At 35.7% G+C, this 23,443-nt stretch overlaps 2 protein-coding genes across 4 annotated transcripts in view; one reads left to right on the forward strand and one right to left on the reverse strand.

Moving 5' to 3' along the window:
* Nucleotides 1-647: 647 nt before the first annotated feature.
* Nucleotides 648-15,399, reverse strand: lztr1 (leucine-zipper-like transcription regulator 1). 2 transcript variants are annotated; one of them, XM_048188851.1, is made up of 20 exons: nt 14,841-15,399; nt 14,681-14,743; nt 14,544-14,600; nt 14,385-14,464; nt 13,877-13,985; nt 13,695-13,775; nt 13,488-13,545; nt 12,651-12,790; nt 12,149-12,350; nt 10,501-10,611; nt 10,306-10,398; nt 10,074-10,169; nt 9,678-9,861; nt 8,958-9,127; nt 8,718-8,874; nt 8,477-8,603; nt 5,778-5,927; nt 2,794-2,899; nt 2,184-2,264; nt 648-1,740 (listed from the first exon to the last, which is right to left on the reverse strand). In XM_048188851.1, exons 1-20 carry the CDS (start codon nt 15,008-15,010, stop codon nt 1,624-1,626), a joined length of 2,352 nt encoding a protein of 783 aa, XP_048044808.1. In that variant the 5' UTR covers nt 15,011-15,399; the 3' UTR covers nt 648-1,623. The 2 variants fall into 2 exon arrangements, with proteins under 2 accessions (XP_048044808.1, XP_048044809.1); XM_048188852.1 differs by lacking the exon at nt 5,778-5,927 and having other exon boundaries at nt 2,794-2,854.
* Nucleotides 15,400-15,606: 207 nt separating this feature from the next.
* pole (polymerase (DNA directed), epsilon) overlaps nt 15,607-23,443 on the forward strand; it is a 30,239-nt gene continuing 22,402 nt past the window's right edge. For both annotated transcript variants that reach the window (XM_048188849.1, XM_048188848.1), the window contains exons 1-18: nt 15,607-16,028; nt 16,747-16,882; nt 16,999-17,079; nt 17,266-17,310; nt 17,397-17,489; nt 17,922-18,076; nt 19,485-19,629; nt 19,715-19,795; nt 19,970-20,077; nt 20,249-20,359; nt 20,533-20,618; nt 20,777-20,896; nt 21,002-21,134; nt 21,734-21,847; nt 21,948-22,160; nt 22,244-22,351; nt 22,450-22,578; nt 22,733-22,835. In XM_048188849.1, the coding sequence (XP_048044806.1) occupies nt 15,967-16,028; nt 16,747-16,882; nt 16,999-17,079; nt 17,266-17,310; nt 17,397-17,489; nt 17,922-18,076; nt 19,485-19,629; nt 19,715-19,795; nt 19,970-20,077; nt 20,249-20,359; nt 20,533-20,618; nt 20,777-20,896; nt 21,002-21,134; nt 21,734-21,847; nt 21,948-22,160; nt 22,244-22,351; nt 22,450-22,578; nt 22,733-22,835 (2,023 nt within the window). In that variant the 5' untranslated portion in view covers nt 15,607-15,966. The remainder of the gene's footprint in view (nt 16,029-16,746; nt 16,883-16,998; nt 17,080-17,265; nt 17,311-17,396; nt 17,490-17,921; nt 18,077-19,484; nt 19,630-19,714; nt 19,796-19,969; nt 20,078-20,248; nt 20,360-20,532; nt 20,619-20,776; nt 20,897-21,001; nt 21,135-21,733; nt 21,848-21,947; nt 22,161-22,243; nt 22,352-22,449; nt 22,579-22,732; nt 22,836-23,443) is intronic.

The raw sequence follows: 23,443 nt of genomic DNA on the forward strand, positions 1-23,443 counted from the left end.
CACCTGAATTCAATGATTTGGAGGGGTGTACCAATACTTTTTTGCAATATAGTGTATATCTGATTGTGTTCGTCTGAAAGAAGATAGTCATATTCACTTAGGATAATTTTCATTTTTGGGTGAGCTATCGCTTTTAGCCTTGTCTCTGAAACTGTGTGTAAGACTTTTACTCAAGTGGTAGTGGAATTGGTGACGTAATATTTGCTGTAGGGTATCTCAACTTTTACTTACTTTAGTTTTAACGTAGTCTAGTCTTTACACCTGTCAACATCATGTGAATTTTTATTTTTTTTTCCCCATCAAAGGTGCTGAACGTGATTCCAGCCATTTTGCTTCAAGCACATTAACTCTTCTGCAGTTGATTGGCTGAAAAAGAGCATTGGGCTTCAGTTCAGGTAGTAAACAAAGTTTATACATGGATTTCGAAAACATGCACTCACAGAACCTTTAAATGCTCGTATTAACAAACAGCATATTAATGTAATCTTATGAACCACACTGCGCAAAGGAAAAATGAATAGATACTTACAGATTTGTTTATAGCCATCCATCATCCACAGTAACTCCCCTCAAATCATCTCGTCTACATTCTCTCTCACCGTATACATAATATAATACACAGAAAATAAAACCACAAAACGGTCTGCTGATGTTACACAATTTATTAAGGCATAGTTCCCACAGGACCAACAGAACATCTCAGTGATTACAGTAAAGCATACATGAGTTGACTGTTGTGCTGATCCACTTATATAATTATAAGCCATATTATGCCATAACTGCATATTGACGAGCGCTGACATAACTTATAACAGCAGCACAAAATTACTACAAGGCTCAGGAATAAATAAAGGACTACTGTATATTCATAAAGTGCAGTAGATGAAATCCAGGTCATATTCAATAAAACAAAACAAAACAAAAAAATCAAAAGAAAGAAATAAGAAATCATATTTTGCTTAAAGAATGAATATATGCATAGTAAAAAATAACTCATTATGCTGTAATACAAAAAATATTTTAATTAATTATTTTTATTTATACACAATGGTATTATTTGTACTTGTTGCACTTTATTTTAATTTATTTAATTAACAATAACCTGATGAAATCATTTATTGAAGAATAATTTAGCTCTAAAAGGTTTATAATGGACATTAAAAAAGGTAAAAAAAGAAAATGGGTGGCCATAAATTGAGTTCAATTTCTTTATGCAATATAACATTTCTATTTTTTTTCTTTGGATTTTGTTAACTGGACATGTTTTTGTGAAATGTATCCTAATAGGAGTGGTGTTTTCAAAGCTTTCATTATGTGGGACACTTAATTGTATGTCTAATTAAACAAGTTGTGGGCCGTCAGTATATGACGTATACGTTGATGTTCACTACCAAATAAAGATATATGCCCAAAATATGTGCACATTAAAACAAACACAATTCTCTCTCAAACACAATTTGGTAAATATAGTCCAGAAGAATGTGATGCAGCAAACAGGGGTTGTGTGAAGCAGAATTATAAGGGTTGGGAGGAGGTGCTGGAGGAAGAGGGAAGGAAATGGAGCGGAAGCGTTAATGAAAAAGTTCATAAGGTATTGGATGGGATGTGAAAGGGGAGGATCGACTATATATCAGAGCTCATCTCAGTGCACTGTTTGTCTGATATGTGGGATGCCAACGAGTCAATGATGTCCAACAGCAGCGGTTGGCTGAGCGATCGCAAGTTGGGGAGCTTGGACACCTTCAGGGAAGGAAGGAGAACCAAAGAAATAAATGGTAAACAACATAGGCCATGCAATAGAACGCAAATAAATAGCCAAAAAGAAACTGATAAGCTAACAGGGCCAAATAGCACCAGGATGTCAAATATTTAGGAAATTATGTTCATAAAGGCACTCAATGGCATTTAAAAAAATACTACACTTGTTAAGTGTAACTGAAAGTGTGACAATTTCTCACTATTAAAGGAAATTTGAGTGATTGATAACACTGATAACATGATAAATAGGTCTAAATGCATATCAAACTTACATAGTTACAGATCTCTCTGTACTGAAATATCGTACGCATTAAAGAGCTCGTAGAGGTTATCCACATTGCACTGAATATTTTGGTGATGGATTTTTTTTAGCCGTGGCGAGGCAGCCAGCACACGCTTAGAGCTGTGGTCAATAGCACACCCACCTTGGTGAACTGATGGACTATAATATGCAGGCAGTGCTTCTTCATGTCCAGAGCTTGAGTCTTATCAGCCGCCTCTAAGATCTGAGGATAAAGACGGGATTATGGCATGTGACTGCTGTTCTTTATCATCAAAGGGTTATGAGTTACACTGGCGTTCAAAAGTTTGGGGTTGGTAAGATTTCATGTTTTTGAAAGAAGTTTCTTATGCTCACCAATGCTGCAGTTATTTGTAAATTTCTATGTGAATATATTTTAAAATGCAATTTATTCCTGTGATGCATTACTCCAGTCTTTAGTGTCACATGATCCTTCAGAAATCATTCTAAAATGCTGATTTCCTGCTCATGAAATATTTCTTATTATTAATGTTGAAAACAGTTGTGCTGCTTAATATTTTTGTGGAAACTGCCATACATTTTTTTTTTTTTTTCAGAATTCTATTCTATTATGAACAGAAAGTTCAGCATTTATTTGAAATAGAATCTTTTTTGTAACATAAAAATCTAATGTCACTATTTAATCAATTTAAATATATCCTTGCCCAATAAAAGTATTAATTTCTTACTGACCCCAAACTTTTGAACGGTAGTGCATGATATATGATACATACCTGTAAGACATTTTCTACAGTAACGTTCATCTCCAGATTTTGCTTGCAGTAGGCCTGCAGTCTATTGTTGGAGAAACCGTAGTAATAAGGTGCTGCAAACAGATATCTGTGCACTAGTTAAGGGCAAACAACATAAATTCAAATTTGATGCAGCTCAGGTCCATCCTTTAATGGAATTCTTCAATCCACCAGGTGAAAAAGTAACAGCACACCTCCCCTAAACAAGCTACTCTATGAGGTATCATTCATGTCTCTAGCACAGTGTTTCCCAAACCTTTTTTTTTTTTTTTGGCCACGGCACAATTTTGATAAGTAAAAATAAATAAAATTTACATGGCACATCACTAAGCACTAAAATAACAAAATTGCACAAACTTGCATTGCATCAAATGGCATATTAAAACTGGATATTATATTAAAAGTAGTACTCACATTTAGGGTGAAACTTAAGCTTAAGTCAGGTATGAACACAATAAGGTCATAAATAGGTAGCTACAGTGCCCTCCACAATTATTGGCACCCTTAGTAATTATGAGCAAAAGCAGCTGTAAAAATAAATCTGCATTGTTTATCCTTTTGATCTTTCATTCAAAAAAATTCACAAAATTCGAAGCTTTCATTTAAGGAAAATAATTGAAAGTGGGGGGAAACTCACATTATGAAATAAATGTTTTTCTCCAAAACATGTTGGCCACAATTATTGGCACCCTTTTATTCAAAACTTTGTGCAACCTCCTTTTGCCAAGATAACAGCTCTGAGTCTTCACCTATAATGCCTGATGAGTTTGGAGAACACCTGACAAGAGATCAGAGACCATTCCTTCATGCAGAATCTCTCCAGATCCTTCAGATTTCCAGCTCTATTACATTTATGCATTTTGGCAGACACTTTTATCCAAAGCGACTTACATTGCATTATACTATACATTTGTATCTGAGTATGTGCAATCCCTGGGATCAAACCCATGACCTTGGCATTGCTAGTGCCATGCTCTAACCACTGAGCTACAGGAAAGCTGTAGCTCAGTGGCTCTGTAGCTCTATGTTGGTGCTTCTTCTCTTCAGTTCACTCCACTCATTTTCTTTAGGGTTCAGGTCAGGGGACTGGGATGGTCATGGCAGAAGCTTCATTTTGTGCTCATAGACACATTTTTGTGTTGGTTTTGATGTTTGTTTTGGAACGTTGTCCTGATGGAAGATCCAACCACGGCCCATTATAAGATTTCTAGCAGAAGCGGTCAGGTTTTGATTTATCTGTTGGTATTTGATAGAATCCATGATACCATGAATCTGAACAAGATGTCCAGGACCTCCAGCAGAAAAATAGGCCCACAACATTAAAGATCCAGCAGTATATTTAATCGTGGGCATGGGGTACTTTTTATCCATGTGTGCACCAAACCCATCTGGTGAGTTTGCTGCCAAAAAGCTTTTTTAGTTTCATCTGACCATAGAAGCTGGTCCCGTTTTGAAGTTCCAGTCCTGTCTGACAACTGAATATGCTGGAGATTGTTTCTGGATGAGAGCAGGGGATTTTTCTTGAAACCCTCCCGAACAACTTGTGGAGATGTAGGTGCTGTTTGGTAATTTTTTTTTAGGCTTTTCCCCAGCTGTGATCCTAGGAGAGTCTTTGTCCACTCAAACTTTCCTTCTCAGTGTGCATTAAGACGATTTAGACACACGTCCTCTTCCAGGCAGATTTGTAACATCTTTAGTTAGTTGGAACTTCTTAATTATTGCCCTGATGGTGGAAATGGGGATTTTCAATGCTTTAGCTATTTTCTTACAGCCACTTTCTATTTTGTGAAGCTGAACAATCTTTTGCTGCACATCAGAACTATATTCTTTGGTTTTACTCATTGTGATGAATGATTACAGGAATTTGGCCTTTGTGTTTCCTCATGTTTATATTCCTGTGGAACAGGAAGTCAAAGCTGAACAATTTCATGTTCATGATCACCCTGGTGTGCTAAAAAATGTAAATATGAATGGGAATATACTTCAGAGATATTTTACTCATAAGAATTACTAGGGGTGCCAATAATTGTGGCCAACATGTATTGGAGAAAAACATTTATTTCATAATGTGAGTTTCCCCCCACTTTCAACTGTTTTCCTTCAATGAAAGGTTAGAATTTTGTGATTTTTTTTTAATGAAAGATCAAAAGGATAAACAATGCAGATTTATTTTTTACAGCCGCCTTTGCTCATAATTACTAAGGGTGCCAATAATTGTGGAGGGCACTGTATATGATTTTGTTGGTGGTGGTGATGATAAAACAACAAATGTATTTATCGTTGCTGTCTGGCAGAAACCTTGTATTTTTTAAATAATTAAACACAGTGTCATCAAAGTTGGTATTGTAGCTTTATATATAGTCAGACTTGTGCATGTGTCATTATAACAGTTCATGAAAATCAAGCTCAAATGGAGTTACACGTTTTTTTGACCAGAGAATGACAGAGATATGTTTTGTCCGTCACTGGAACAGCCGCATCTGAGACAGTCAGTGCACTGCATTACGTTTTCATCAACCTACATGATATAAAGTTTATTGTAGTTATATGAGCGTCAGTTTTTCTTATTGTTGAATACATTTGGACAAAATCTCATGATATTAAAAAGGTATTTAAAACAGTATATTTGCTACAACTAGATGGAAAATACCAGACTAAGACTCTTCTCCGCTCTTTAAATACAAAAAACATTAGCCTTTTACAGAATTGGCATTTCGTAATTTTCCACAGCACACCTGACAACTTGTCATGGCGCACTACTGTGCTGCGGCACAGTGGTTGGGAAACACTGCTCTAGCATATGAGGGATGGGTTTCATTGAAATGTTTGTTAATATGACAAATAAACACATAAAAATAATATAAAAAGGAGTCAAAAGCATTATAACAAGCATTATGCATGCTCTCAGAAAGAAAGATTGCACATTACAATATAAAATGTAGAACATGAAGCAGTAATGAGGATACAGTGAGTCCTCTGGAGGCATGTTGACATCCCCATAATAAATGTATCGCAGCATAGACTCAAAGGCCTGTGTACTAGGAACCATTTCACCTATTGAAATGTTCACCTGCCCATCCTCTGGCATGAAGGAGCGGAACATGGCCTCAAAATAACTGAGAAAGAATTGAGGCAGTGATCAACTGGTAAATTAAAAGACACAGTCAAAATGATAAAGACATGTTTGGAATGCCTTACTACTTTCTGTTTATGTGGGAAAATTAAATAAAGTAATATGCAGTATGAATACCATGCATTTTGCTCATGGAATACCCAACTGAAATAATAATAATAAAATATAAATAATACTAAATAAAACTAATTATAAAACCAACAAAAAAAAGGACAACCAAAATTACTAAAATGAAAAATATATAAAAAAACTAGTTGAAAATATGAATAAATACTATAATACTATATTAATGACACTAAAATAACACTGAACCAGAGTACACTGCTGCCAACTTGACCTTCCACTTCCAGGGTGATGAATGAACCAGAATTTATATCAACCGTGATTTACCGGACTCATTAAGACTTTTAAAAATTGGAAAATTGGAAAAATAAAAATAAAAAATCATATTCACTTCCACGGACATCATTTGCTTAAATGCACATGTGAATGTATTGAAATCATGTCATGACAACAACATAGCTCAATGTAGATGTTTATAAATGCATACTGCACCACACTATTATAGTATGCAGTAAATGTAGTTTAATACTAACTAGTATGCAGTAAGAACTATGGTAATATTCCATTGAGAACACATCCATACACTTGTATCCTTGAAAGGATTAGTTCACTTCAAAATTAAAATTTCCTGATAATTTACTCACCCCCAAGTCATCCAAGATGTTTGTCTATTTCTTCAGTTGAAAAGAAATGAAGGTTTTTGAAGAAAACATTTCAGGATTTTTCTCCATATAGTGGACTTCAACAGGGTTCAACGGGTTGAAGATCCAAATTGCAGTTTCAGTGCAGCTTCAAGGGGCTCTAGATGATCCCAGCCGAGGAATAAGGGTCTTATCTAGCGAAACGATCGTCATTTTCTAAAAAAATATGCATTACGTAATCACGTTGGAAAGGTCACACTTGACGTAGGCGGAAGTACCTAGCAAGTGTTTACAAAGCGAACACGCAAAGACTAAGTCAAGCGGCCTTTACACAAAACAACGATGTCGAACAATTTTGAAGTTGGAGGAAAAAAACGACATGGAGTTTTTCGCCCTACCGTGGTACTTCCGCCTACGTCACGTGTGACCTTTCTAACATGATTAGGTAACGTGCGGCGGGTCGCAGAGCAGTGCAAGACGAGCATTTGTGGTTAAAAAGTATATAATTTTTTTTCGACTGAAGAAAAAGACAAACATCTTGGATGACATGGGGGTGAGTAAATTATCAAGAAATTTTAATTCTGAAGTGAACTAATCCTTTAATACTGTAAAGCGAGTAGGGTTGGGAATCGTAAGAAATTTTCCGGTTCCGGTTCCGATTCCGGTTCCGCTTCCGCTTCCATTAAAATAATTAAACAATTAATAAAAAATGGTAGCAAGGGAAAAATGCACAATACTCGACTCAAACAGTCCTTTTTGTGTTTATTATTCATGTAAAATGAATTTAACAGACTGCTAATCTCATATTCGCTAACACTTTACAATAGGGTTCATTAGTTAACATAAGTTAACTACATTAACATGAACTAATAATGAACTGCATTTCTACAGCATTTATTAATCTTTGTTAATGTTAATTTCAACATTTACTAATACATTATTAAAATCAAGAGTTGTATTAGTTAGCATTAGTTAATGCATTGTGAAGTAACATGAACAAACTATGAATGGCTGTATTTTTATTAACTAACATTAACAAAGATTAACAAATACAGTAACAAATGTATTGCTCATGGTTAGTTCATAAATGAACCTTATTGTAAAGTTTTACACGTGTAAGATCCAGACAGGTGAAACAATATTTTTGTAAGTTGGATTCATAAAGACTTGTTTCTGAAAGAATGATTCAGTGATTCAGTGACATTTTTAACAGTAATTTGTTGCCACAGTCTAGTGGCGTAACAGTGCAATCCATACAGTCGTCATTTGAAGTCCAGTTACTTCTATACTTCTTTGATAATTGGAATATTTGTCAGACAGAAATAATGATACTGTGTGTTTGAAAAGATTGTGAAGCTGTTTATATCTACACGACAACTCTCTTCAGATCAACGGCAGCACGAACGCAGATTTGAATGTCGTGATTTTATTTCTGTCAAAGGTTTAATATACACGGGCGAATCGTTGTCATTTAGGAATTAGATCATGTGGGTGATGAAATCGAGAACGCGATCTTTTAAAGATTAATCGTGCAGCGTTGTGCATCTCTCTATTTGATGCATATGAGCGCTAGGGCTTTTCAGTGCATTCATTGATATAATATTCATGAGGTGAGACGTCTCTATTAATGGATACGCTTCCCGCACTTCGCCCTCCCATCACATCAGAATCATTTTCGGAACCGAAACTTAGAAATCTTGCACGGTTCCGGTTCTTTTAAAAAAAACACTACCGGTTCCGGATGAGAACCGGTTCTCGGTTCCCAACCCTAAAAGCGAGTCTTTGTCGAGGTGTTGTTATAGGGCCTAGTGACTATTGTGTACATTACCTGGAGCGAGCAGCAAGTATGGCCTTATGTGCAGGGCGCGGATGACCATCTAGCAAAAGGATGATGTCACAAAACTCATGGCCCGCCCCCTCCAGACAAGCCTTCATGTCCTGCACCAGAGATGTGCCTGAAACAAAGAACTGCCATCATGATTTTTGGAGCCATATCCCCAATTTTTAGATCTGTCCTGAAAGCGAATATGCTTGCAAGGAAAGAACAAAGAGTGTGTGCTTATTTTCACCTATGTCCACCGGCTGATCTGAATAGACTCTCGGAGGAGGCTGCTGTTTGCGTCTCACTATCTCCACGATCAGCGGAGTGGACAGGTGCTCAAACTCTTTAGTCATGATGACCTGGTTAAAGTGACTCTCCTTGACCACAAAGTTCAGGCAGTGTTCCTGGGGGGCGAAAATATAGATAAAGAAGAGAATCTGACTTTCCATCAAGGTTAGTTTGTGCTCAGGTGTGTCTTCAACTTTACCTTAAGCTGGTCCAGCTGAAGTTTGTTTGCATTTTCACACACACTCAGGACGTTCTGCAGATCGACCGATGCCTCAATGTACTGAACACAGAGCTGCTCCAGTCTGGACAGTTTAAAACTCAAAGCAAGTTTATAAACGTCCATGATCAACAGCACATCCTGCACATGACCTTGTGGAGAGAGATAAGGAAGATGATTGCTTTAAAATATGATCCTATGACACCCTCTGTGCATTTTATTAAAGTGCCCCTTCTATGACATTTTAAAGGTTCCTAATTTTGATTGATTAGAGCACGAGTCCTCATCCTTTGGAAGTGCATGCAAAGTGGATTTGCTTTCACAGCACAGAAAACAGCATCTTCTCGACATATCGACAAACCAGACTCTTCCAGGCCTCAGTTACAACTACAAAGTTTGAGGGCGGGTTAAACAGGGGGAGCCAATGAAGACAACAGGCTGGCATTATACAAATTTGTAACAAACCTACGTAGATGGGTTACGGAAGTGAGACTGGAATTACTGACGACTCATTTCGGCAGTTCAGAAACGATTATTTTGAAAGACACTTTGATCTTTGACTCTTTGCAGACCTTTTACATTCAAAAATAACTACATTACACACTACATGAAAGGTAATATCCGAAAAAGAATAATAAGGGCAATTTAAACTGAACTACAGAGCGCATATCTGAAAATAAAAAGGGGTTTGGTGTAACTTACCTCTACGTGGGTACTGTATCTTGTCTGTGTACAGGAACTGCATCAAAACCTCAAATGGTTGAGCGTCTGCCTCTCTGATTGACACTTCCAATAAAGGAAGACCCCTTGAGGACCTTCCAGAGTTGTCCTTCTGACTGCCTGAGCCAGACTCCTCACTCTCCTCATTGCATTCAAGTTTACTCTTCTACAAAAAGAGGCAAAATATTATTTTACATTCTGATTAACCAAAAGTAAATTGTTTTGGACAGAAAATAATTTTTGAGAATGTACCTAAATAAAGAATAATACAAATAATCACATTACAAGGTAAACATCTACAAAAACATTTAATAAACATTTTGTAATATTTATTAAAAAAAAAAAATAGAACAAATCACAACATTTGACAATAGAGACCTGTTTCTGTCGATCTCTCGCCTGTAGGATCTTCTTTCGGAGCCACTTACAGCGAGCTGTTACTATGGCAATATGACCCAGGACCTTCTCCTCCCTCTGTAAATGGAAACAGTACACAGAGAGATTAAAAGAGCTGATTTATTACTAAACTAAAATGTTGCCAATGATTCAGAATGATAGCGTGTATCAGATAAAAAACATGTAATTTAGTTTTTTTACAGGACAAACTAACCTCCCCCAAGATAAACTCTACATCACAGAACTGACGGTTTTCCCACAGTTTGCCATAGTCCTCATGAAGTGTGCACTTTGGATAACAAGAAAACTAGGAAAGAAAATAATAATATTAATAAAGAGCAGTTAAATAATATAGTATGTTTAATTGCATTAAATGAAGCAGGTGTATTTCTGGAGGTCAAGCACTCACCTGAAATCTGTACATTTCTCCACTGCGTACATTATTGTCCACCGTCCCTCCAAAGATGTACATGGCATCATGGATAACAGCTGCTGCATGGAACAGCCTCCCACTTGGCATCTGAGAGAAAGTGTTGTATGGTTATTCTGGTGAAACTTCACAAAATCAACAAGGTGCATGGAAGAAAAAAAAAACAAGAGTATATTTTTTAATATATAATAATACCAGCAATATATATACACTACCGTTCAAAAGTTTGGGGTCAGTAAGATTTTTTTATGTTTTAAAAGAAGTATCTTCTGCTCACCAAGCCTGCATTTATTTGATTAAAAATACAAAAACAGTAATATTGTGAAATATTATTCCAATTTAAAACAGCTGTTTTCTATGTTAATATACAGTAAAGTGTAATTTATTCCTGTGATCAAAGCTGAATTTTCAGCATCATTACTTACAGTCTTCAGTGTCACACGATCCTTCAGAAATCAATCTAATATGATGATTTGATGCTCAAGAAACATTCATTATTATTATCAATGTTGAAAACAGTTGTGTACAAATTTTTTTCAAAATTCTTCGATGAATAGAAAGTTCAAAAGAACAGCATTTATTTAAAATAGAATATTTTCTAACATTAGAATCGTCTTTACTGTAACTTTTGATCAGTTTAACTCATCCTCGATGAATAAAAGTATTGATTAATTGTATTTCTATCCCCAAACTTTGGAACGGTAGTGTATATTTTATAAAATATTAAATATACCAGCAACACTTATGAAGTGGAGAGGACAAAATAATCAGAGTGCGGCTGAAAAAATACTGTTTATTATTTCACCACCAAACTGTTTATTTTCTCTCACCGTCTGAGAGAAAGTGTCATGAGAGTTCAAAGTGATCATTTACAAAGAACAAACACACCAAACTAAAAGTGAAACCCTTTTCCCCCAAACTACAGGGGAACTCAATTATCAAAGTCAAAAATGAATGGTGGAAACATCCACAATAGTCATGGATGCGTATGAATTTATAGGTACAGTCAAAGCCATGATTGTTCAGATTTATTTCAATTAATTAAACTCCATGTGTTTTTATATGTCTACAAACAAATACACTACAATTCAAAAGTTAAAATGTCTTTGAAATAAGTCTCTTCTGCTCACCAAAGCTGCATTTATTTGATCAAAATACAATAAAAACTTTAATATTGTGAAATATTATTACAATTTAAGATAAATGTTTTCTATCTGAATATATTTTAAACTGTAATTTATTTCTGTGATCAAAGCTGAATTTTCAGCTTCATTACTCCAGTCTTCAGTGTCACATGATCCTTCAGAAATCATTCTAATATGCTGATTTGCCGCTCAAGAAACATTTCAGCTTCTTGAACAGTTGTGCTGCTTAATATTTTTGAATCTTTGATGAACAGAAAGTTCAAAAGAACAACATTTTTTGAAAAAAAAAAAAAAAATCATTTGTAACATACATTTCTTTACTTTTGTTCAATTCAATGCATACTTGCTGAATAAACACATTTATCTGTTTCAAAAAAAATCTTATTGACCCCAAACTTTTGAATGGTAGTGTATGTTAACAAACATTACATTTCAATGGAAATATTATAGATTTGTTGTAATTATGTTAGCTGGTGTTCTACCTCGCTGTCAGAGCTGGGCTGAATGACCTCCCAGGTCTGTGAGTCCACATCATAGCAGTGCAGTTCATTGGGTAGAGTGTTGTCTGCCGCTCCTCCAAACACATACAGGTGACGGTCAAACGCCACCATGGTGTGTCCATAGCGTCTCTGAGGGGGCGGAGGGGAGCCACGCAGCAAGTGCTCAGTTGGGATACGGGTCCATCTGTGGGAAAAAACACATTTCAATTTTATAGTTCCTCTTTACTTAACATTGAACAAAATTGAAACAACACTGAACTGGATTGAGCTGAATAATGACACCATTATCTGCTGTACAGCTGAAATTGATTTATAATTGAAGTCTGCAACAATGACACTTATTTTCCTATTTAATACAGTGAAGCTTCTTTGAAACAATCTGTATTGTATAACGCATTATATAAAAAAGTGACCTGACATAATAAAAACGTGTATATAATACACATAAAATGACATTTATCAATGTCCTCTCTGCTGTGCTCACATGTGGCCTTTGAATTCAAACTGAAAGAGGTTGTTGGTGATCTTTGCTCCACTCTGACCAGAGAAGACAAACATCTTATCCCGACATACGGCTACTGGGAAGTTACAACAGGAGGGTGGGATTTCACCGCTTTGTTCAATCTAAAAGAAACAAAGAAAGTGGTACATCAGAAACAAGTTATTATACATTTTATAAGCTTAAAGATGCTAAAGAGGATCTTTTCGTCAACTGAGAAACCAAAGACTGTTACTGAGTTTTTGAAATGAGCGCATGCGTAAGAACAACCCCCCTCCTTCACAGCTCATTTCGAGGGAACGCCTCCCAAAACTCATGCACGAGTATTGGAACACGAGTGTTTACCACTGGCATTCGCTGTGTCGTGTTAGTGGATTCATTATGTCGGACTCACCGCAGGTAACTCATAATCTGCAGTTGTTACTCCTGTCTCCTGACAAAAACATTGCATGCGGTGCCTGTGGAAAGTTACTGGAGCGAGCAGCCGCGCACGTCTCTCACAAGGAACGTCATGGCAGTGATTGACAAGCCAGAGGGCCAATCCGCGCACGTCTCTCACAAGAAACGTCACGGCAGTGATTGACAAGCCAGAGGGCCAATCGTTTACGCGAGATTGGCTGATGTTTTTAAGGCCCTTCCTCGTGCACAGATGATGTATATTAATATTATTACTTTCGGTGCACCTAATAAATAGTCTTTTATCACTTAGTAAAGACAGTTTCAAGTAATATTGCAAAAATGTATTAAAAAAAAATCCTCTTTAGCACCTTTATAGGTGAACACAAACTAAGTTTTAAATTAAACAAATGCAAAGATAGTCACCTCTTCCCAGCATGCCTGCTCACGATCCTGAAGACTGATGGTCCACATGTCATTCAGCCTGTTGAAAACAAAAATTGGGTTCAGTCATAAATTAACAGTAACATTTAAAAAAATCCTATAGTTTTAGGTTGGCATAGATTTGTTTGTGTTACAACACATTTAAATTTGCCATTCAATGCTGTGTAAAGAGGGGGACAGCATGCTTGCCTGGCATTTCCATCATATCCAGCAAAAATCCAGAGTTTGTCGTTATAGACCGTGGCTCCATGAGCCGATCTGGCAACCAGACTGGAACATAAAAAACAAAAAAGCATGCATGTCAGACAGACAATAACACAACAACAACGAGAATGACCGAAAATATAATTGTTAAAAAAATTATGACTTACCGTCCCTCCACCTTCCATTCTGTCCACTGCCCGGTAGCAAACTTGTACTCAAATAGATCATTTTTGTTTTTCAAGTTAGAGTTTGAATAGATGTCTCCAGTGTAGCCACCTAAAATACAAGCAAGAATACATTATGAACAAGGGAAAGGAAAACACGACATAGAATGGCACATTGAATGTCGTGTTTTGAATCAATGAATGAATGAACTGAATCAACATTAAACTGACTCGAGTTGAATAAAGACACTATTGTCTTGTGTAGAGCTGCCTATCACTGAATTGAACTTGTTTCATAATTGATGAACTTTACAGTTATTGAACTGAACTGACTTGAGCTGAATAATGACACTCGTTTTTTTAGAGCTGATTTACAGCAAATCTGAATTTGTCTCATATTTGATTAAGTTGCATCATTGATTCCATTAGTTTCCTGTTTATTACTGTGAATTAAAGCTGCTTTGAGGCAATCTGTATTGTATAAAGACTTGACTGAAGATTGAAAACCTACCAAACACAAACATGCTGCTTCCATACACAACTGCAGAATGGTGATATCTTGGAGCTGGTGGGGTGCCAGTAGTAAACGCCCTATTCAATAATATAAATTCATGTTAGAGGCTACAAAAAAAGCACATGCACCTCCATGCGATTGACATATAACACTCACCGACACCAGGAGCAGTCCTTCACGTCAAACCGCAACAAGTCATTAAGCATGTTCTTGCTGAAAGAAATGATCACCAGAGTGAGATCTTTCTATATCTTTGGAGTGAAAGGAAAGGGAAGGAAAACCAAAATACTCACCCATTGTCTCCTCCAAAAACATAGATGGCATCCCTATATGCCACTACAGTGTGTTTGCTGCGCCTGCAAGAAACAGAACCCCATATACACACATATTTTTACAGCTGAAAACCAAATATCTTGTTAAAGATGGAGTAAAACGTGTAAATAAATATTGTACCTTGCACCCACAAACTCATCACATGGTGGCAGCCTCCTCCAGCGGTGGACAGTCTCAAAAGGCCCGAAGTTGAGTGTCAAATACTCAACACTGTCAGAGCAGCTGTGGTCAAAATCAACACTGGGAGCAACTTTAGATTTACAAGACATGGCTCCAGGAAACCATGACATTCAGTTTATATCTAACAATTTTGTCCAGCCGAAGGACCAAGACAAAAGAAAAAAATCTAATCTGTTTGTAAGTTGTCGGACGGTTTGAGCTTATTTGGGTTCATCTGCATCATGATGCCCAAAAGATTATGATTGTTTACAATCTTACCTTCAATCCGACGAGCTATAGCTACAAGTGTATATGATAATTCGTCATTTTTTGTAAATACTCTAAACGTCTAATAACAATCGTGATACCTTAAATGAACATAAAACATTAAATTAAACACGTCGATATGACAAAAGGTAATATTATGAAATATATACAGATAAGAATTATATATCTTCTAGCTCCTGTGTTTCTGAACGTCAAGGGAGGAGACGGGGCTACTTGACATGCGCAGATTCACCGCTTTGAATGGAGGAGAGCACAGTAGACGTCATCAAAAACATAAAAGAAAAATTAATTATTCATATTTTTATTCCTCATCATTTGTATTTTTATTACACACATCTAAATGTTCTCATTTTTAGACGTACTAAAAAAAATATAAAGGTAAATATACACAGAGCATAAGTAAAAACGTACGCATGAAGTTGCATTTTCATTGGTCGAAATTATGAGGGGCGGGATCAAAGCAGGAAGGTGACTGGAGCTCGCGGGAACAACACAAAACGCGCCAAATTTCTATGTCGGCACAGTATGAACAACAGAAATATATATTTACAGTAATATTCAGTGTACCGGTGGCAACGCGAATTGTATGTACATTTGTAAGGACACTTACGTTTTCTTTTTATCGTTGTTCGTAGCACATTAGTGAAATTCATGTGAACGGAAGGTCTTATATTAGGTCCCTCGCGCTGAAAGCGCGTGAAGACAGGTCGAATTGTGTGGAGTGAAGCTTTTAACTAACTAACGTTAGTTCTCCTGTATTTGCTGACTGACTGGACAGTCTTGCAGACTCTTGTCAACTATGGTTTTACAAAACAGTGGCCGATATAAATCAGACCGAGGTGGGGATCAGGACAACCAACAGTAAGTGTAAAATTTTGACAGATATTTCAGCCTAAAATGTTTCATTGTTACTTTATAACTACCAACAACTAAAGTAAGGTCTATCAGTGGTACAGTTTACACTTTTTTATGTATATTTTGAGTTTTTTATTTTAAGTTTTAGTAACTGTTTTTGTCATTTTTATTATTTTTAATATTTCTAAATATTAGAAATGAATTTATTTTATTTCTGTTACTAACTACTTTAGTACTTCAACTTATTATTTTTTTATTTTCAAAATTTGGTAATATTTTTTATTTCAGCTTCATAACATTTAACAAATATGTTTTTAATAGTTTTAGTTAACAATAACATAGTGTACAACAAATTATTTTTAGTACAAATATTCCATTCAATGTCTCCATTAATATGAAGTCATAAAAACTGAATGTTAGATGATTATCCACGAATTTGGGAAACGTTTTACCTCAAATATAGCCTGACACTGTGCTCTCGCTGCTTGAAATGTCAAGACAACATCTTCTTTTCAGTTTGGAAGAATTGACAATTGCTTGAATTGTAACCAAATCCTGCAACCTTTCAGTTTACCAGCATAGACCCTTAATTAGTAGAACAAATCTCTTCACTGAATCTTTCTCTCATTGCGTGCTGTGACAGCTTTTGCAGTTATCAAAATGTGTGTTGAATGTTGTTGACTACAAGTTTTGTTGCAGTAGATTTCATGTTGTTGTTTTTTAGGGATGATGCATCTGCTTTGTCAGCTGTCAAGCGGCTGGAGCGCAGTCAGTTCACCGATGGGATGGACGAGCGCTTTGGCTTTGAACGGATGAAGGAACCTGGTGAGAAAACGGGATGGCTGATCAACATGCACCCGGTAAGAATGAATGTCAGACAATTAGATGGTCAGTAAGCTGTGCTTTCTGGCTTTTTACTAATAATCTTGCCAATATTGTGAAGGTTTTGAACATTACACCATGTATTTCTTTTCAGACTGAGATTCTGGATGATGATAAGCGGATGATCAGTGCTGTGGACTATTACTTCATACAGGAAGATGGAAACAGATTCAAGGTGTGATATTACAGCAGTTTGCAAGTATAAGTAATTTTTTCTTACAAATGTAATATTAAAGGTTTCTCCACTTTTTAAAACATAGATTTTATACTTTATGACATTATCATAGAGCAAGAAAAGAATGTTACGTTGACAGAGGTCCTGATGTTGTAAATTTCCCTTTTTGTGTGCGTGTCCCCACAGGTTGCTCTTCCCTTTAAGCCGTATTTCTACATAGCCACTAAAAAGGTGAGTTTAAGCTTTTTGTACTGAACGAAAACATTTTGGGTTGGATGGATTGAATGATTCTGTATGTCTTTTTGTATCTGTTAAAGAACTGTGAAAGAGAGGTTATCTCCTTCCTGTCAAAGAAGTTTCAAGGGAAAGTGGCGAAGCTTGAAGTTGTCCCAAAGGAAGATTTAGATCTGGTAAGTAAAGTTCTGTCATGCATTAATTGTACTGATTTGTTTACATCATTTATGTTCCTGATAGGCAAGGCAAGACAATTTATTTATAAAGCACAGTTAAACAACAGTACATGATAAAACATGAAAAAGAAAGCTTACACACCCCTAAATTACATAACAAAGATGGTCAGGCTTTAAGCATATCTCTAAAGCACCACTATTACACAACATTAGGCATCGTGGTCTAACATAAAGCTAAACAGTGCCTGGGAAAAAAGTTTAGAGAAGAGTTTTGAAAATCGATTTAAAAGACACTGATGCTATTATATTACATGAATATAAACCAAAATCTAGTTATCAATACTTCAAAATTTACAGTTTTGTTAATTTATAGATCATTTTTGTTTTTACTCTCTAATGTCATTTCATTTGATAATTGTGTGTCTTTGAAAGCCTAATCACCTTGTTGGCCTGAAGAGGAGCTACATCAAACTCTCTTTTAACACTGTGGATGACCTTGTTAAAGTGAAAAGGGAGATCTCACCTGCTGTTCGCAAGAACAGAGAGAGAGAGAAGTCCAATGACGCCTATACAAGCATGTTATCCAGGTATTCACACTTTAGCACTGGCTCTGAGCCCCTTCATTTTTAGGTCACACTTGGTACCTTTGCGGTTAATAGTGGCTGAAGCTTTGAAATGTAACTTTTTTTTTTTTCCTCAGGAAAATCAATGTAATATATTTTTTTCAATAATATTTTTTGATTATTTTTAAGAATTTTATGATACTATACCATTTTTATGAGCTATTTTTTAATTTTTTTTCCATTAAAATTATATATATATATATATATATATATATATATATATATATATATATATATATATATATATATATATACACTACCGTTCAAAGTTTGGGATCGGTAAGATTTTTAATATTTTTAAAAGAAGTTTTGTCTGCTCACCAAGATTGCATTTATTTAATTAAAAATACAGTAAAAACAGTAATATTGTGAAATATTATTACAATTTAAAATAACTGTTTTCTATTGGAATATAATTTAAAATGTAATTTATTTCTGTGTTGGAAAAGCTGAATTTTCAGCATCATTTCTCCAGTCTTCAGTGTCACATGATCCTTCAGAAATCATTCTAATATGATGATTTGCTGCTCAAGAAACATTTATTATTATTATCAATGTTAAAATCAGTTGTATACTTTTTTTTCAGGATTCCTTGATGAATAGAAAGTTCAAAAGAACAGCATTTATCTGAAATACAAAGCTTCTGTAGCATTATACACTACCGTTCAAAAGTTTGGGGTCAGTAAGAATTTTTATTTTTATTTTTATTTTAGAAGAATTTAAAGAAATTAATTTTTTTTTTTCAGCAAGGATGCATTAAATCGATCAAAAAGTTCTTTTGAACTTTCTATTCATCAAAGAATCCTGAAAAAAAAATTTGTACACAATAAATTTTTCTTGAGCAGCAAATCATCATATTAGAATGGTTTCTGAAGGATCATGTGACACTGAAGACTGGAATAATGATGCTGAAAATTCAGCTTTGCCAACACAAGAATAAATTACATTTTCAAATATTTTCAAATAGAAAACAGTCATTTATATTATTTGTTATTTATTTATTTATTTCAGATTAAAAAGGGCCTTTAGAGTAAAGGCCTTTAAACATATCCAAATTATGTCCCTGATTTTTTTTTTTTTTTTTTTTTTTTTTTGTGTGTGTGTTCACATAGCTAATGCGACAAAAGTCACCAAGTGCCATCCCATTCCGATGAAGCAAAAAATTTTCAAACCATAACATTACACACTAAGAGAAAGCACACTATAAATTTAGATGTCCTGCTTATATTAAAACTTTTGTTGCAGCAATGTAAAAGGAAAAATTCCTTAAAGAGATTTAAAAAATAGTTTCAAAAAGTTTATTCAAGAAATTAACCACAATGCACTTGACATTGTTATTTAGACCTATAAATGCCTCTTTTGCATGTTACAGTGCTTTGGTTGGTGGGAGTGTAGTGACGGAGGATGAGGATGGTTCGTCGAAGAAGATGACTGAGCAACTTGACAACATTTTAGACATGCGAGAATATGACGTGCCCTATCACGTCCGTGTTTCTATTGACCTGAAGATTCATGTGGTAAAGAAACATCCCATACAGGCTACATGACTGATTATACAGTATATTTAATATACAAATGATTGACCGCTTTGTTTTCTGACAGGCTCACTGGTATAATGTGCGGTACAGAGGAAGTGCCTATCCTCCTGAGATTGTGCGCAGGGATGATCTTGTGGAAAGACCTGTAAGAATCTTAGCAAATGCTTCTGCTTGTCCTAAAGAGTTTAGATGCTTGAGATTTTTGCTTAGTCTCTGGTGATGGTTGTTTCAATAATTTCATTCACATTTATTCACTGAGGATCCTGCATTAATTATGATGAATCACTGAATCATGGCAGTATTTTTCTGTCTGTCTAAGGATCCTGTAGTGTTGGCGTTTGATATTGAGACCACTAAACTCCCTCTGAAGTTTCCTGATGCTGAAACGGACCAGATTATGATGATATCGTACATGATAGATGGGCAGGTAATGTATTTTTCACTCTTACGATAGGACAGTCATTTATTTCATATAGAAGCTATAAACATCATTTATTTGTCTGTTTTATTCATGCTTTATTTAAATGTAATCAGCCTCTTTGATGTGTTTTAATACTTGAAATGTTTTATAATGTACATTTGTATACTATTTTCCTAGGGCTTCCTCATCACAAACAGAGAAATTGTCTCTGAGGACATTGAAGACTTTGAGTTCACCCCTAAACCTGAATATGAGGGCCCTTTCACTGTATTTAATGAACCTGATGAGGTAAGGTTGAACAGTATATGATGTGCATTGTTTACCAGACTGTTACCGAGTGCTGGAATTGCTATAATGTTGTCAATTGTAAAACAAGGCTTGAAAAAATTAAGTCGTCAAACTCCTTTTCTGTTGTTTGTTATTTGCCTTCCCTATTTCTGACCTTTTCTGTCTGCATGCAGGCCTCTCTCATTCAGAGATGGTTTGAACATGTCCATGAGACCAAGCCAAACATTTTTGTCACTTACAACGGAGATTTCTTTGACTGGTAGGACATGCTTTAGACTATTACTGTTAGATTATATGATATTATATCACATAAAATCCTGTTGTCTGTTTTATGTTTTTGTTTGGCATATGGTTTTGATGATTTTGTGTTTTTACAAGTAGCATGTGCTCATGGTGAATATGTTTCTATGTCCCCAGGCCATTTGTAGAGGCCAGGGCGGCCCAGCTTGGCCTGAATATGCATCGGGAGATCGGCTTCCAGAAGGACAATCAGGGAGAATATAAAGCCAGCCAAGCTATTCACATGGACTGCCTCAGGTAAGAATGGCTGAAATTTGACTCAATGAACATTACCCACACATTGCTAACGAATGGCTTATGTATTAGTAAATACACCCTGTTTCACCCTCTCACTTCATTCAGGTGGGTAAAGAGAGACAGTTACCTGCCTGTAGGAAGTCACAACCTCAAGGCTGCAGCAAAAGCTAAGTTAGGCTATGACCCTGTAGAGCTGGACCCAGAGGAGATGTGCCGTATGGCTACTGAAGAACCACAGGTGCTCTTCCTCTGCTTCCTCTACTCTATCTTTTACATTCATTGATCATTTACATGGATGACTGTTCACTTACTTACACAATAAAGATTTAGTCAACACGCTTTATTTCCAAGATTTGTGCATTTAGCATTCCAGAAAAATGTCAATACAAATTCAAATACAAATTCATTTTTAATACAGATTTTATTGCGTAACATCATACGTGTTGTGTGTAGGGGTAAAAAAAACAAATTCCAGTTAATTTCCAGAAACATTTTCAAAATTTCGTGGAAAGTTTTCAAAAATCGTGGAAAGTTTCTGGAAATTATGGAACTTTTCCAGGAATTTTCCACCCATTTGCATCCCTAGTTGTGTGGCCAACAATAAAATCTCATTGGTCCAAAATCCTGCTTAACATAGCTGCATATTAAACATGAAATATGTTCTGAGTGCCTATGAATTTGTTACTTTGTGCATCATTTACTTGTTTCTTTGTTATTGTTTTATTAAATACGCAATATTTAATATATTTTATTCTTTTATGAAACATTTACATTTTGGATTTGATAGATTTGGGTTTGACTGCATTATGTGCTGTATTATTATTTTTTTTTTTTCAGACTCTGGCCACCTATTCAGTGTCTGACGCTGTGGCCACATACTACCTTTACATGAAATATGTTCATCCCTTCATTTTTGCCCTCTGCACCATTATTCCTATGGAACCCGATGAGGTCTGTATTCACAAATTATTGTTTTTGTTACTACATTGTGATGAGAAAGCTGTGAATATTTTTTAACATCATGTGTCTGGACACACAAATGTGTGAACAGGTTTTGCGGAAAGGCTCAGGGACCCTGTGTGAAGCCTTGCTGATGGTTCAGGCCTTCCATGCCAACATTGTCTTCCCAAACAAGCAGGAGCAGGTCTTTAACAAACTCACAGATGACGGTCATGTACTCGACTCTGAGACTTATGTGGGCGGTCACGTCGAGGCTCTGGAGTCTGGTGTGTTTCGCAGTGACATCCCCTGTCGCTTTAAAATGGTAACTGGGAATCCATCTTTAACCAAAGCACTGTTTTATTTGTATATTATCTACATAATTATTTATAATTTGTGTCCTAACAGAATCCAGCAGCATTTGACTTTTTGATTCAGAGGGTAGACCGTACTCTTCGTCATGCGATTGAGGAAGAGGAGAAGATTCCCCTTGAGCAGGTCACCAACTTTAATGAGGTCAGTATTCAGTGATCTTTTTTGTGGACACATGATCCTATTATGTGAATTAACTTTTTCATGCATGCAGTTGTCATGTTAATTTGATCTGTTTTCAGGTGTGTGATGAGATCAAAAGGAAGCTGATCTCTCTGAAGGAAGTACCCAATAGAATTGAGTGTCCTCTTATTTACCATCTGGATGTGGGGGCTATGTACCCCAACATCATCCTCACCAACAGACTACAGGTACAATACAGTTCTCAGCTTATATACTGGTGCTTAAGTTGTTAATTTCATTGTAATGACATTTTAAGACAACGTTTAGTTTGTCCCATTCGGCTGTGTTTGAATAAAGTGAGTAAAATCACCTCTTTCTCTCCACTTGTTTTTTTTCTCCTAGCCCTCTGCCATGGTGGATGAGGCAACCTGTGCCGCCTGTGATTTTAATAAACCTGGTGCAAACTGTCAGCGCAGGATGGCATGGCAGTGGAGAGGAGAGATCAGTGAGTGATTTGAACTTTTTACATCTTTGAGGAGATGTTTAATGCCACAACTGTTTTCATCCTGGGTTGACACAAGAATGGCCACATATGGCCACATACACTACACCATTCAAAAGTTTGGGATGATTTTTTTTTTTAAAGAAATGAGTACTTTTATTTGGCAAGGATGCATTAAATTGATCAAAAGTGACAGTAAATACATTTATAATGTTACAAAAGATTTCTATTTCAAATAAATTATGTTCTTTTGAACTTTCTATTCATCAAAGAATCCTGAAAAAAAAAAAAAAAAAAAAAAAGAAGCATGCATCACTTTTTTCACAAAAATATTAAGCAGCACAACTGAAAACTCAGCTTTGTCATCACAGGACTGAATTACACTTTAAAATATACTAAAGTAGAGAACACTGTATTTTTGATTAACAGACTTCTCTCAAACATTAAAAAATCTTTGGAATAGTATTGTATGCTTCAGTTATATGCTTCATTATTGGTTATGAGTAGTTTTGGCCTCACTTTATAATCACATTGGTTAGTAATAACATAAACAGACAATATAACAATGTTATAACTTTTAACTATTATAAAGCATTAATGCAGTTTTGCTA

The sequence above is a fragment of the Megalobrama amblycephala genome, linkage group LG4 (assembly GCF_018812025.1).
Source record: "Megalobrama amblycephala isolate DHTTF-2021 linkage group LG4, ASM1881202v1, whole genome shotgun sequence".
NCBI classification, from domain to species: Eukaryota; Metazoa; Chordata; class Actinopteri; order Cypriniformes; family Xenocyprididae; genus Megalobrama; species Megalobrama amblycephala.